Source organism: Tetranychus urticae, chromosome 2 (genome assembly GCF_039701765.1).
Source record: "Tetranychus urticae isolate SD_2017Ah chromosome 2, NJAU_TeUrti_SD_1.0, whole genome shotgun sequence".
NCBI classification, from domain to species: Eukaryota; Metazoa; Arthropoda; class Arachnida; order Trombidiformes; family Tetranychidae; genus Tetranychus; species Tetranychus urticae.
In genome coordinates this window covers 22738282-22752733 of record NC_142959.1, presented here as the reverse complement: position 1 = coordinate 22752733, position 14452 = coordinate 22738282, and the positions used below count along the sequence as shown (strand labels likewise).

At 32.0% G+C, this 14452-nt stretch overlaps 5 protein-coding genes across 5 annotated transcripts; 3 read left to right on the top strand and 2 right to left on the bottom strand.

Annotated features, from left to right (window-relative positions):
- Positions 1 to 909: 909 nt before the first annotated feature.
- On the bottom strand, positions 910 to 2632 carry LOC107368958 (charged multivesicular body protein 4c). The gene is made up of 4 exons (XM_015936857.3): positions 2439 to 2632; positions 1637 to 2045; positions 1430 to 1529; positions 910 to 1355 (listed from the first exon to the last, which is right to left on the bottom strand). Exons 1-4 carry the CDS (start codon positions 2525 to 2527, stop codon positions 1294 to 1296), a joined length of 660 nt encoding a protein of 219 aa, XP_015792343.1. The 5' UTR covers positions 2528 to 2632; the 3' UTR covers positions 910 to 1293.
- A 150-nt stretch (positions 2633 to 2782) lies between these two features.
- Stip1 (Stress-induced phosphoprotein 1) lies at positions 2783 to 4574 on the top strand. The gene is made up of 6 exons (XM_015936856.3): positions 2783 to 2909; positions 3122 to 3248; positions 3338 to 3440; positions 3512 to 3729; positions 3798 to 3959; positions 4027 to 4574. Exons 1-6 carry the CDS (start codon positions 2886 to 2888, stop codon positions 4365 to 4367), a joined length of 975 nt encoding a protein of 324 aa, XP_015792342.1. The 5' UTR covers positions 2783 to 2885; the 3' UTR covers positions 4368 to 4574.
- Positions 4570 to 8159, bottom strand: LOC107368956 (branched-chain alpha-ketoacid dehydrogenase kinase). The gene is made up of 7 exons (XM_015936854.3): positions 7711 to 8159; positions 7486 to 7554; positions 6420 to 6578; positions 6241 to 6360; positions 5821 to 6122; positions 5236 to 5322; positions 4570 to 5098 (listed from the first exon to the last, which is right to left on the bottom strand). The coding sequence occupies exons 1-7, from the start codon at positions 7870 to 7872 to the stop codon at positions 4795 to 4797; spliced, it is 1203 nt and encodes a 400-aa protein (XP_015792340.1). The 5' UTR covers positions 7873 to 8159; the 3' UTR covers positions 4570 to 4794.
- Positions 8160 to 8676: 517 nt separating this feature from the next.
- Positions 8677 to 11575, top strand: LOC107369013 (sugar transporter SWEET1). Its single transcript, XM_015936937.3, has 6 exons — positions 8677 to 8886; positions 9286 to 9363; positions 9777 to 9900; positions 10090 to 10359; positions 11018 to 11098; positions 11162 to 11575. The coding sequence occupies exons 1-6, from the start codon at positions 8819 to 8821 to the stop codon at positions 11195 to 11197; spliced, it is 657 nt and encodes a 218-aa protein (XP_015792423.1). The 5' UTR covers positions 8677 to 8818; the 3' UTR covers positions 11198 to 11575.
- A 1642-nt stretch (positions 11576 to 13217) lies between these two features.
- LOC107368887 (uncharacterized) lies at positions 13218 to 14223 on the top strand. Its single transcript, XM_015936774.3, has 4 exons — positions 13218 to 13281; positions 13351 to 13676; positions 13736 to 13861; positions 13929 to 14223. Exons 1-4 carry the CDS (start codon positions 13233 to 13235, stop codon positions 14151 to 14153), a joined length of 726 nt encoding a protein of 241 aa, XP_015792260.1. The 5' UTR covers positions 13218 to 13232; the 3' UTR covers positions 14154 to 14223.
- The last annotated feature ends 229 nt before the right edge of the window (positions 14224 to 14452 follow it).

Sequence of the window (14452 nt, the reverse complement as noted above, 5' to 3'; positions counted from 1 at the left end):
AAGATTCTCGATATTTATCAACCTTTTCCGAATCTGGTAATGCATCAGTAATCCATCCAAAATCAGGTACACCATCTTTAAATTATTTGAAACTAAAAGTATTTTTCATATGATTAAAAGTGAAGTTCTTCGAGTCGTTCAATCAATGAGCTTTATCTTAAACGTAGATCTTAAAATAATTTTACGTTTAAAATATGACCAGTACACAGAACAATTTGCTACACTGATTATTTCTCATGGAAGTGTAAATTTCAGTTGAATTTTCAGTCAATATCCTTTCATTGGAACACTTAATGTCAACAGCTCCCTTTTTTATCACAGCTTTCATTTATATTAATTTTATTATCATTATTTTGTCTACATTGTTACATCCTACTTACTGTGAATTTGCAATGCGTCAGCCTCAACCTCAGTGCAATAACCATTGTTAATATTGTCTTAAATTAGTCATCCACAAAATAAACAGAATATTCTCAAGATATAAGGAAAGAGGAAACTTGCACAAAAACTGAATAAAATTTTCGTTGATTAGTAATATTTTTCTCATTCGAGAGTTAATTTGCATTTTTGTGTCATTCATTCATACTCTTTAAAAGACAAAAAACAGATTTAAGTCATTGAACCAAAAGACATTAATCACATTTGAACGAGTCTAATTTATTAACACCAAAACAAATACGTTTCCTTTTTGAACTCGAACTGATTTGACTAGAATGTTTGGTTGTTGATTAGAGCGCTTGCTAATGCATTAGCGCTACCTTAAAATTTCAAGCATTCGGTTCGTAATAATTAACGCTTTATACCGTCAGTGAGTAGTTTCAGCTAGTTGTGGCGATTTATATGCATAGCGTGGCAGTTTGGCAGTATTTTTATCGATAGCTTTACCGAAAGGATAGATTTTCAAAAACATCGATTTAAAACATTTTTTGATATTGTACAGCAAACTACGTCAGTGTAATTATCGATGATAACCAAAATAGATGTACATAATAACATATTTCTAATATATTTGAAGCGAGTGGAAAAAATGGTTGAGTGAGTGAAGGATGAAATAGGAGAGAATGCTTATTTGATAAGTCAAGCAGTTGCCATCAAAGCAGTTGGTAATGATGATAATCACCATGTTGTGGGTGTACATTGGCTTTTATCATTATGATTTCAGTTTAGATAGAGAAGGCTAATAAAATATTAATTAGGTATGCAAGTTAAAAAAGAGAAGATAGTGTTTTAATAGATAGCACGAATCATGTTCAGCTTTTTTGGTAAAAAATATAAATCACTTCTGACTTCATCTCAGGCAGCCCATTGTTTCAAGGCCTCCAATTCGTCTTCTTCGGGATCTTTCAATTTGGAACCTGTCAAATATAAATGAAAAACGTAATGAGAATAGTTCATAAAATTACAATGACATTTTTCACAAATAGCTTACTTGGTGAAGCATCTTTTACAGGTTCGGGTGTGACGGCTGGTATAGATCCAACGTTCAGCAATTTTCGATCCAATTCTTCTTGTTCCATCTCTTCCAACTCCTATAAAAATAAAATAAAATCAGTGAATTAAAATAGGCAAATTTAACTGGCATGAATTCAATAACACTTAAGCTAAATATTTGTATTGTTTGAAAGGAAAATAATACCTTCAAGAGTTCTTCGTCATCTAGTTGTTGACCGCTTCTCTCAGTAATAACACCGACAATTTCCTCAGCTATTTGTTGTTGTTCTCGTACTTCATCCATTAAATCTTCAACCTTATCAGTATCCATATCACTATGTACAGCTTTCAATGCTCTGGCAGCCGTAGCCATATTTTTAAGAACCTCAGTATTGGTGTTAGCATTCTCCAAAGATTCTCTTTGATTATCCAATGTTGCCATTGTATCTTCAACAATTTCGAGTTGCTTGTCTAAACGTTTCTTCTTCTTCAGTGCAGTTAAAGCTACTTTTTTATTTTTTGTTCCATTAACCTTGATAATATTCTCTTGTTCTTTAATTAATCCTTCAAGATGCTCTTTCCTTTTCATAAGCATTTCTTCTGTATCTTGTAACCTATGAATAATAGGAATAAAAAGATAATTTTTAAATTGAGTGATTAAAGATTAAAAAAAACATCAAGCCCTCAGACGACGGTGTTATAACGATTGAGTTATATTATCAGTGCAACAAAAATGACACATACAAATTTTATACTAAAAATATAATCTGCAATATATTTGGAGAACAAGTTTTCTGGCAAAATAAAAATCTTTAGCCTTAAAATAACAGTCAAAGCTAACAGTTTAAAAAATGTATCGGGCCTAAGAATTAAACACAATGAAAGAGCATAAAGGAAACGAGGAAACATTGACAATAATGAGTAATCCTAGTTTAACAAGGACATGAATGATTAACTAGCTTTTGCTAAACATGTGAGTTAACAAAACAAACAGCAAAAAAACTTACTTCTGAATAGCCATTGAAGTGGTAACCTTTTGTTCTTGTTTGCTACTTCCATCACTTCTACCGCCAAATAGCTTACCGAAGAAAGACATTTTTAATTATCTAAAGTAAACTAACTACACAGGAAATTAAAAAATAACGCAACTAATGAGCAACAGATTAATGATGAGAAATAAACTAACTTTATTAACTATACCATCGATGTGCAAATGAAAAGTATCGATGCTTGAATTCAAAGATTGGTTTTGCTAATCGATACCGATTTGAACAAAGTATCGATTCTTTTCTCGAAATTTCTGGTTTTAATGCCATCTGGTGGTTTATTCATCGAAGATTTTGTTTATCTGGTTTTCTGTGTTTTTCTCTGTAGCACATTTGATTGGCGATTCACGGACTTTGGGCTTATCAACTGTTCTTGTTCAATATTTTAAAAATAGTTAATTTTCAAACATGGCTGATGCAAACAAAGTCAAAGTAAGTTAATCAATTTTTATTTCGATTGTTTAAATGCCATTTTCGTTTCCCTCCCATCTCTTGAAATTGTGTTTTCATATCATGTGCGTTATTGGTCTTATTGTTTTTCTTGCTTTTGTTTCCCTGTCTTGAATTATTTTTTTTTGGTTCAAAAATTTTATTGATATATCTTTTCGCCTACTTCTGTGGTGCAACTATCTATTTTCAATTAGGCTCTTGCTGCCAAAGAGAAGGGTAATGCTGCCTACAAGGATAAACGCTTTGAAGAGGCCATCAAATTTTATGATGAGGCTATCTCTCTGGACCCTACCGACATGACATTCCTTTTAAACAAAGCTGGTAAGTACTTTGGCCTTTGTTCTTCCTCATTCCTATTGTTTGCAATGATTTTCTTATCATTTACGCATTTTTTGTTATTGTCTCAACAGCGGTTCGAATTGAACAAAAAGATTTTGATCAATGCATCAAAGATTGTGAAAAGGCTGTTGAAGTTGGTCGTGAAAATAGAGCTGATTTTAAAGTTATAGCTAAGTAAGTTTAAAGGTCTCTTTCTCTCTCAATTGAGTTATGCTTATTAATTAAATGCGTAATTTTTCTTACAGAGCTTATGCCAGAATGGCCTTAGCTTTTCATAGACAAGATGATCTAGAAAGTGCTAAAAAGTACTATGAAAAGTCTTTAACCGAGCATCGAACACCGGAAACAAGAGCTAAGCTTTCGGATGTTGAAAAGGCTATAAAGGATAAAGAAAGAAAAGCTTACGTTAACCCTGAAATTTCCTTAGAGGAAAAGACTAAGGGAAATGAATGTTTCTCCAAAGGTATGTCTATTTATATTCCCAGTTGATTTTCATAAATCTCTGAAATTCTTTTTTTGGTATTTTTGTAGGAGACTATCCAGGAGCCATACAGCATTATACTGAAGCTATTAAACGAAATCCCGAGGATGCTAAGATTTACAGCAATCGAGCTGCTTGTTATCAAAAATTAGCTGAATTTAAGTTAGCTCTTCAAGATTGCGAAGACTGTATAAAACTCGATCCTACTTTTGGTAAGTTTTATTTTATCATTTTAAAATCATTTGTTTACTTATCTAATCTTTTTTTGCATTCTTTCAGTCAAGGGTCACGTGAGGAAGGGAATGGCTCTTTATGCTCTTAAGGAATTTACTAAAGCTTCATCTGCTTTCCAGAAGGCGCTTGAGATTGATTCAAATTGTCAAGAAGCTGTTGAAGGATATCGTAAATGCACAATGGCTTCAATGTCTAACCCAGAAGAAGTTCGGGCTCGTGCTATGTCCGATCCAGAAGTCCAAAAAATTTTAGGTGATCCTGCTATGAGATTAATCTTAGAGCAAATGCAGAATGATCCAAAGGCTCTCCAAGATCATTTGCGTAACCCAGAAGTGGCTGCTAAAATTGAGAAACTAATCGAAGCTGGTCTGATCGGTATTCGTTGAGTTCCATGAAATCAAAAAACAGAACTTCTTAATTGATCCTACTAAAAAGTATGTTCTGTTAACATTAAGCTAGCATATTGAATTATATTAATATGCGTCGATGAACAGCTTGTAAACAAAGCTTATAAATTAATTGTTTTTTTATACCAAAAAATGGTCGTTTCAAGTCATAAGTACTTTGAAAAATATAAACTTTCTTCTCTTTTAGTTTCAAAAGATATATTTTTTCTTTCTGTTGAATTGAATTAGTGTATAAGTTACATGATGTTTCCAGAAAGTTGTAATAAGCGAAACTTTTACAAAAGATTAAACAAGCTTATTGGAAACAAGGTAAAGACAATTAAAGAGAAATAAAAAAGAAGTAAATTTGATTTATGATCAAAACATTTCGATTTAAAAAAATTCACAGGTTGAGTTGTGCTCGAGATCAAATTCGGAAGCTTTCGTGTTTCCCGTCGATATGTTTTAATCGTAGATACACATCAGTCCCAGTTCCTTGCATCGATTCAATAGTGAGAGATCCACCAAGATAAGCAGCATAAGCTCGAGAAATTGGTAAACCAAAGCCAAATCCATGCATCTTAGTGGTAGCTGAATTAGGTTCGTGCATCATGCATCCGAAAAGACCACCATCAATACGATGATCAGTGCTCGTTCCAGATGTTGTGAAATGGTATTGTGTTACAAGATCTATCATGTCATGAGATATTCCACCACCTCGATCAGAAATTCTTGATTGGAGAAAAAGTTGATTAATTTAGTGAGATTAAAAAGACAAGGAATATAAACCAGACATTGGCGAGGTTGATGATTATGAGTTTATAAAATGACAACAAGGATATTACTCATAATTACATAATATTCTTACCTGATGATAAAATCAATGTTGTTCTGAGCAATTGTAATAGTTATCGGTGGCACATTAGGTGAATCTAAATGAGACTCTACGTTGGCCCTTTGATTGGAGAGGATAGAAAAAAATGAAGCATTATTGTCAAGTTCAATTATAATTCAAGGTTTTTAGCCTTCCATACATTGCTAATCGAGTTCAATTCAATGATTTTGATATTTAAATGATTAAAATTTTTTGGTTAGATTGATTAGTTTGCAAGCAATAAATATAATCGAGGTCAACAACATCATAAATTAGCTTATGAGCATGTTAAAATAGTGTTAGCTAGTGTTAGCCATCATGTGAAATGTTTGATTGAAATCAAGCACATGGTAACTTCGTGTTCAACATCCATTCATGAGGCTCACTTTAATTCAAGGTATCATGCTATTGTTGCGCATTAAGCATTATGATATAAGTCTGTGGGTTGTAATTGAATTGTAAAGGAAGGTAAAAGCAGTTCTCACTAAATCATGTGAGTTTTGGAAAAATTACTTTCCTCCTGATTTGAATGAGAGATACTTGAATTATGAAATAGGAAAATGCAAGAGGCTTGATTACCTAACTGCGTTCTTGAGAAGTTCAGGAAGAATATAATCCAATGGTGTTTCAATATAAGGAAAAGATGCATTAAGATGACCATTTAAACGAAATGCTGGAGATTTTCCATATTTATTCTCACATAAAACTCGAACATAATCACACCATTTTTCAATCAGTTGTTTGGGCTTCATGGCTAAATTGATGATTCCAACGTGATTAGACTTTTCATTGTGCAATGCTAAATGATGTTCGGCCAGAATTCGCATACCAAGCCGCGAAGTTAAAGTCCGATCCAAAAAAATTCGTATTATCTCTTCGTTCTCCATTTTTCAATTGAAAATGTTAGTGAACACACAAAAATAGATGAGAAATGAGGAAGAAAAATTTCTTGATTACAAACCGTTGATTTGAGTTTGTTAAATCTAAATTTGAAGTTACCTTTATATGTTTTCTTGATTCGCGAAATCCTTCGGCCAACCTCGTAACCACGTCCTTGTGCGTATCAAGCAATTGCCTCAACATGGCCGTGTAACGTTTCTCTGTTTCGAGATCTGTGATCTATTTGCATGCATTTAACTTTAAACGATCAGAAAGAGGCTTCCCGGTGGTCATCTCACCTCGGGAAACTCTGTGACTTGGTAAAAAGCCTGGATGTATTGCTCATGGACTCCTAGAATGGTTGGATTACATCCTACAATGAACGGTAACTCGCGAAATCCAGCGATTCGATGGGCAATCCTCACCGGCAATTCCTTATGTAAATATTGTGCACTTCTCTGCATAATTTGAGATGAAAAGAAAGTCAAATAAATTGTTTAATTAGTTATCACAACGTTGAAAAAGTGAAAATGAGATAATATTATACGAGCGAGGTTAATTGGAGACAACCTCGAAGTCAATGATTGAAAATCAACATTCAAATTTAACAGTAAATTCAGGTCAAGTATTTAAAATAATTATCTTTCATGTTAAATGGTGCGGCCATAAATAGTTAAATTTTGTCAAAGAGAAGCAATAATTGTTTCAAGTATCAAAAGGGTGTCTAGTTTCATTGAGCTAACAAAAAAATGATTTCTCAATTGTATCATCACATGATAATAGATATAAGTCTCATGTTTAAAGCACCTTTGAAACGCTTGTGATGCTCTTGTTTTTGTTAAGTGGAATTGGCCAAAGTATGAAATAGAACATGAAAGCGAAAAAAGATTAAACTATTAATAGGAAAAACTAGAAATGCAAACTTTGAATTTCATAGTTCATAGAGGAAGAAAGACTGCAATGAAAACTTCAATCAGTTTGCACCAATAAAAGTTAAACCATTAGATTATACAGAGAAACTTGATTGGTTTACCCCTAACTTTGAACATAAACGTTTAATTTAGGTCATCTCATATTGCAAACTGAATCTTGTTTCAACATCTTTTCAGCATCACGTGGAACTATCATTCATTGTTCACGTGAATCTTCATCATCATCGCTTTCACTTCATGCACAAAAAGAGAGGCTGAAAAGTGACAAAATACAGCAGTTAGGTCAGCAATGAATAACCTTTTCATGTATTTTGAAACTTCTTCAACTTTAGATAATGAAAACTGAACTGGTTTTTTTTCTTATCATATTTAGCTCATCGAATTATATCAATCAAAACGTTAATATTAAATTCGGATATTCAAGATAACTTACCAATAGATGACTTCCATCTGGGCTTTTACCAGCATACAAAAGAGTTGCTGGAGTTAAGCGAACGGAAGGCTGTAAAATAATGAAATACAAGAGAAATAGACAAAGATTAATGATAAAATGATAACTATTTCATTTGTTCATGACAAAAAAAATTGAAAATGAAACACTCTTGTTTTTTGTTTTGAAAAACATTTCAATTATTTAAAAAATGGAAAACATAAATACCTTCAACGCCGCAATGTCAATGGCATTGTGATTGTAAAACCAATCCAATCGATTGTGTTGATGGCAAATAGAAAAACATGATTGCTGAGAATTAAATAAGTCGCTTACGGGTTTAACTACACTGATGACGCTTTTACTTCCTACGAGAGTTCTGCTAAACATAATGATAGGAAAGGGTCAACGAACAATGGGGAAAGATGAAAACAAAAGCAAGAAGAAACAAAGATGTGGAAATTGAAGTTTAGCTGATTGCTCAGAGAGAAACTAGTGTTACACTGACTACACAAAAGCGCAATAGTCTAAAAGGAATGAACAAGATTATAACTTTCAAAACACTTATTATGGTGAATAGATTCTGATTTAATAAAGTTTACAATTAATTCTATCCATGGATTGTTAAAAAAAGACTAATCAATTAGATGGGCACACAATAAACCACAGAGCGAGAAGAGCTGATCATGAAAAGAAAGTGAGTGATACAAGTCATTTTATTACACAAACTTTCGGTTTCTGCTTTCTCCCACTTAACAAGGTGAGCCAATAGATGTCGCTAATAAAACCATCAAAATCAAATGTGAATTAAATTTAAATTGTTGAGTTTAATTTAATTTCAAGATCAAAGCATAACTGAAACAAAAGCAATCAAAATAATAAAATTGTAGGTAAATCTTTGATTGACTATGAAATAAGAAAACTAGAATAAATGCTCAAAACTTCACCAATGTAAAGAATCATTTTTCAAACTGTTTTGTCGAAATTTGCGAAAATCTAATCCCAAATTATATTCAGCTGTCAAGGCTTGATTATATTAAGAATTTAAAAGCTTAATTAAGGTTTAATTACGATTCTTTTGAGTTAATTGGAGAAATTAAATTTTAATTTGTATTTGTATTTTTATTTTGTTTCTTCTAATGACATTAGATGGCTCTGATGCTGATGATGCTGTTACCCGACAACACTGTTGGCTATCCTGATGAAGTGATGTGAATCAAGTTAAATTTTCCTTGTTATTTTTGTTTCATTTGACTACTTTGTAAATAATTAGCTGAGAAAAAAATCAAATTCTCTATCGTCTTAATTATGGTTTGATTAACCTACTTTCACCCCAATGGAACTCATTCATGTTGTGTCATCCTTGGTCATCATATTTACCTTTTGTAACTTCACTACGGGGTTGTAAGTATGGCAATAATTTATTTCTCTTTAATTTAAACTTTCTTTATTAACATCAAACACATGATCAATAACTGGACAAGCTTGTCATTACATCTCCCGGCTCTTCTTGATTACTTTACCTTTCAACAATATGCAGGTTATTTAATTTAAATGCAGCAATTTTAGACTCTCGGAAGGGTCCCAATTTTTGGGTTAGCTCAAGCTTTCATTATTTTAGATCAGTTGTTCTTTATAGCTTAATGAGTGTTGGTGTTCATTGTTATCGTCATTTGGGCTGACCTAATATTTTCCTTGACATCATTATAATTCTTAGTTTATTGTTGGGCTAATGAAATTACGCTTCAATTTTTATTCAAATGAATCAAATTTACTAATGTTATCTTTTTATATTTATTTCAGGCAAATTTGTATCAGGATATGGAAAAAAAAGTCGACACAAGATTTTGCAGCATTCCCTTTCATTGCCGGTTTTTTATGGTAATTATCAAAACTACACGAAACACCATTTCCTGATGCTAAATCTTCTTTTCATGATGATACTACCATAGTGCAAAATTTATATTTGCGAAAATTTAATTTCTGGATCCTTATTTAGAGGATTTTGTCGTCTATTGATTCTCATTTAAATAATCTTATATCACACGTAGCTTAACTTTTACCATTTCATTGCCTCGTTGGCTTATTTATCTGCCTAATATTTCCTATGAATTCATTATAAGCAATCTACAATTAAACAATGGATTGTTTAAGATATGCAATACCATGTGGAAGCCTCTTTTGTTTTAAGCATTTTTATAATGTGTCATTGTGACATCATTCTACTCGATTTGTAACGCTTGTTATATCACTTATCAGTTTCTTTTTTTCTCGTGCTCTTTTTTACATTTTAGTACTTTTTTAGGACTTCGTTATGGGCTAGTTATTCATGACTCAGTCACAATTTTTGTAAATTCCATTGGCCTTGCTGTTTTCACATTCTATGTTTTATTCTATTACCATTTCACACTGAACAAAGTAAGTCAACTTAAAATAATCACGTCGATGTAAACTGAATAATTTCTCTATAATTTACTTATCAATTGATTGTAGACTAAATCAATCTTTAATCAGTTCATGTCGATAATTTTTCTGAAGAAATCTAGACGATTCTAGATAAATCTGGTTATTCTAAAAGTGTTTTTTTATTTTCTCCCCTGAATTTAGAGATCAATCAATTTGAAAATTGGAGTTTTGATTGTTGTAGTGTTACTTTTTGAATTAGCCATTGGCCATCAAGAAAATCCTCGAACATTATCTGGTATAATTGCTAGTATTTCCGGAGTTGTATTTTCTGGATCGCCAATGACCAGTATCTCTCAAGTAGTTCGAGATAAAAATGCTGGTATTTTACCTTTTTGGTTAATTCTGTCAACTGCAGTCGTTGCCCTTCTTTGGTTTGCTTATGGCTTTCTCATTGGTGATGCCTTCATCCAGGTTAGTTATTGCGTTTTATTTTCATATTTCAATCAACATTTACTAGTGAAACTTTTAGCATGGTTTATTTGGCATCTGTATGTCATGCACATTGTGTTTCTGTCAATTCTCAAATTTTATAATCGTGTTCTTAACGATTATATTAAAGTTTCTATCCATTGTATTTTCTTCTGCTCAATCAAATGTTGACAAGGGAGTATTTTCAAACCTAATCGTGACTGAAAGACATTTTAAATGTGAACTATCTAACATTTCAATTTGTCTGCACCTACACATACGATTTACCTGCAGTCTATTAAGCTTTTCAACTTGACATCTTTGAGTCAACTCCTTAGAAACTTTTCAGGTTCAATCAACTGTTGAATTTGTACCTTAAATATTACGTTTCCTTTTTTGCATTCCATGTAAATCTTAAAATTGTAAAATGCGAGTTTCATGGATGATTTATCAATTAATTTAATAGAAGTAAAACATGTTTTTATACTTAATAGACATCTTAGATGTCAATTTAGGCAGAAATGTAACTTGAAGCCTAGAAACTAACTAAATTAAAGTTAAATTCAAGTTGATTTGTGCATAAGCTTTTACACACTTCTAAGACTCTGATATATTTTATTTATTATTGCTCCTAATAAATTTCTGATTTTTTCTTCCTTAGATCTCAAACTCTTTAGCCGTGCTTTTGGCTGTTTTCCAACTATCACTTTTTGTTTTTTATCCACCTCAAAGTAAATACAAAGTAAGTCTCAGTTGATTTCCATTGATTGCCCAGACTAATTTGATTTTATTTTTGTCTCAACAGGATTTTGAAAAGCAATTGCTAATGGAAAATTTGTGAATATGACCTTAATTTTTTATCAAGTTCATCTTCTATTTGAGATAATATTCAAATCTCCGATGAAAATCAAAAATCATCTAAAAATTTGCCTACAAAATGTTTTCTATTTTTCATCAAAATGAATCTATGTTCTCCTCTAGACTTCTATCAACCAGATCAAAGACACAAACGATGATTTATTGGGATTATTTTGATTAAGAATTTATTCATTGTCAACACACTATTGGTAGCTCTTCTTAATTTGGTCTCTGTGTTGCCGATAGATTGTTGATGTGAATTGTTGTTGCTTATTTATATCAAGTTATTGTAAATCTTGCTCTAAATTTGAAAATAAGAGTAATATTTTATATTTTGATTAAAGATATATACCGATATAAATCAGTTGATTTCAATGCTTATCATTGTCTATTGCAAATGTGTCTTTAATCATTTGGATAATGGAATACGAATAAATCAGTCTAAAATCTTGGTTAACAGAAGTAAAGAAAGCTTTTGGTTAATACTGTTAGTACTACTGTATGTGAAGTCAAGAATGAAATGAAGCCTCTTCTGTATTGCTTGACAGAGACTAACGTAAACGGTCAATGATTTAATTTTTAGCGAAAATTTCGTATGGAGCCACAAAGGAGCGGGCCAGGAGAATTGCTTGAACAAACTCTACCCTTATGTTATGACCAAAGAATAATTAGTGATATCGCAAAAATTGATCGCAACGTTTGATCTGCGTAAAAGATGTAATCAAACACGCAATAACTAATTGTTTAGTACGTAATGATGAATGATATTTATATTGAGTGTAATAAACTGATGAAGATTTGAATTCACGGGGTGGTGCTTCAGCATCTTTATCATCTTCCATGGCAAAAGATATTTTCGGTCAAACTTCGATATTAACATTATTTCGTAGCTCATGTTACTTGCTACTTTTATATTTGAACTCTTCCAATTACTGTCATTTTGAAGGAATCGATCAAGTTTTCCCTGTTAGATTGGCTTTTGTGTTGCTTACTAACAGAGAAGTGCCCTGCGCTTGTACGATCTATTTCAATTTTTTCGGACTTATATTGTAGAGTACGAAAAATAATGAGACAGTTATTTTTGGTTTTGTTCAAAGAGTAAAGAGTAACTACCCTACTCTTTGGTTGTTACTCTTGTGCGCGGTTAATGGCATTCAAGCATTTTTGAGTTAGGATATTGCATTGTAGTCTATTGCGGTCTCTAAAAAGTGATTCATTATTTTCATTTTTCCGCTAACCTTTGCTTTATGAGCTTCTCAGTGACTGATGCTATTCTATTCGTCTTTTATCGATCATTAGGTTTATTTTAGATTCAATCATTTTATTACTTCCATAAAATGACTCTTACAATTCAATCAATGATATTTCTGATTAGTTTTTAATTGTTATAACTTATAAGCATACAATTGTAATCAATATTATGCATTCATCCTTCGGACAGTTATTGTAAGGTTATTAAGTTTTATTAGTTATGTTGAAACTGTTAAATTGGCTGGCTTAACAAGTTTATAAAGACTCAATTAATCAAGAAACAGATTGATTTTGCAACAAAAACAAGTTTATTTTTACACTCAATATACTCTCAATTAAACTGTGATTTACTTTGGCGCTTTACATCTTTATTCAAATCTCTTGGACTGGATAGTTTAATTGATTGGTGGGCGCATCGATACCAACCAGTTTCAAAATGGCCAAGATTAAGGACAAAAAAGGGTCAATTCATTTAGATAAAGAAAATAAATTGCATACATTTATCAAGATTTAATGAGAAATTATGTAAACGAAAATGGGTCGAAATGTTCAATAAACAGATTAAGTAAAAGGGTTTGTTTCAGTTTAATGGCTCAAAGTCAATGTCCACCAACAGTCAAGTTCAAGGAAAACTTAAAATAGAGTAAAGTTAAAGGGCAAGTTCAATTAATTTGATTGGTGGCAAAGAGGAAGGCCAACACGGTAACAGTATAAAAAGTGAGGTCGGAAAAACGGTTTATTCATTGATTCACCTGGCAAAAACTATCATGTATTCAATTCCATTTCTTTTCGTTTGCATCCAACTCGCAGTCACTGGTAAGTATAAACTGATATCTTTTTTGTCAACTCATGTAATATTTTGTTATTATCCTTTTATTTTCTTAGCATTGCTTGTTTCTGGAGGACCACAAAGACGCAAAGTTAACTGTACAGATTATCGTTCAAATTTGGATATTTGGTCAAATGAGCTTCTCTCTCTTGCTGATAGATCGGTACGACTTCCAGAAACAGCTGAAAGGTTAAACGATTTTCATTGTGTCCGTTCAAAGGAGGCTTCAGCAAAACTCAAGAATCTCAGGGTTTGCCTGAAACCCTTTCCATCACAAGTATTGGATGTCATCTTATCAGGAACAAGAAAAACAATGAGAAACACTTGTAATACTCTTGAAGCTCGACAAGAGTTTGTTGATAAAACTGCCTGTGTTAGACCGGTAAGTCAATCTTAAATGTTTTATTTCTGTTTATTCACTTTCCTTTTGTTTTTGCTTAGCAATATGGCAAAGCACTTGACTGTATCGATCGATATGTTGCTGAAATGGAGTATGTTAGGGATAACATCGATAACTTGGACATGAAAATACCTTATACTTGTTGTTATTACTGGAAAACTCGAAGGGTAAGTAAAACATTTGGTAACAAAACCTTTTCCATACTAATTGAACCTTTCTGCTTTTTACTCGCAGTGTTTCCTCAATGTTGTCGCTGCTAATTGTCCTGAATCTTCAGTGCAATACTCTCAAGAACATCTAGATTCGCTATTCTCTGAAACAACTGATTTACTGTGCAACAAGTGGGAAGAAGGAACATCCAATTGTGCCAATTTAGCTCCTCTCAATCTCAACCGAAAGACTACAAAGAATGCTTTAACCTTTGTTTTACCCAATCTTGATATTTATACTCAAACTTAATGTTGACTCTCAACTATTTAATAATTTATAACATTTTTAAATTAAAATTTGACACTTATTTTTGAAGAAATTTGTTTATTTCAATCGGAATCAATAAATTGTTTACTTTAAGGTGACTTTAATGATAAATTTGAAAAGCGACAATATTTTGGCAGACTGAATCAAATTGTGTTGTTTGTGTCTACTGGTAATCCAATAGAGAATGATATGTTCAAAAAGATTATCAGATTAACTTGAGGATTTAAATCTATTGTAAAAATATTGCGAAGACTTGGTCCAAGAAAAATCTATATTTGACA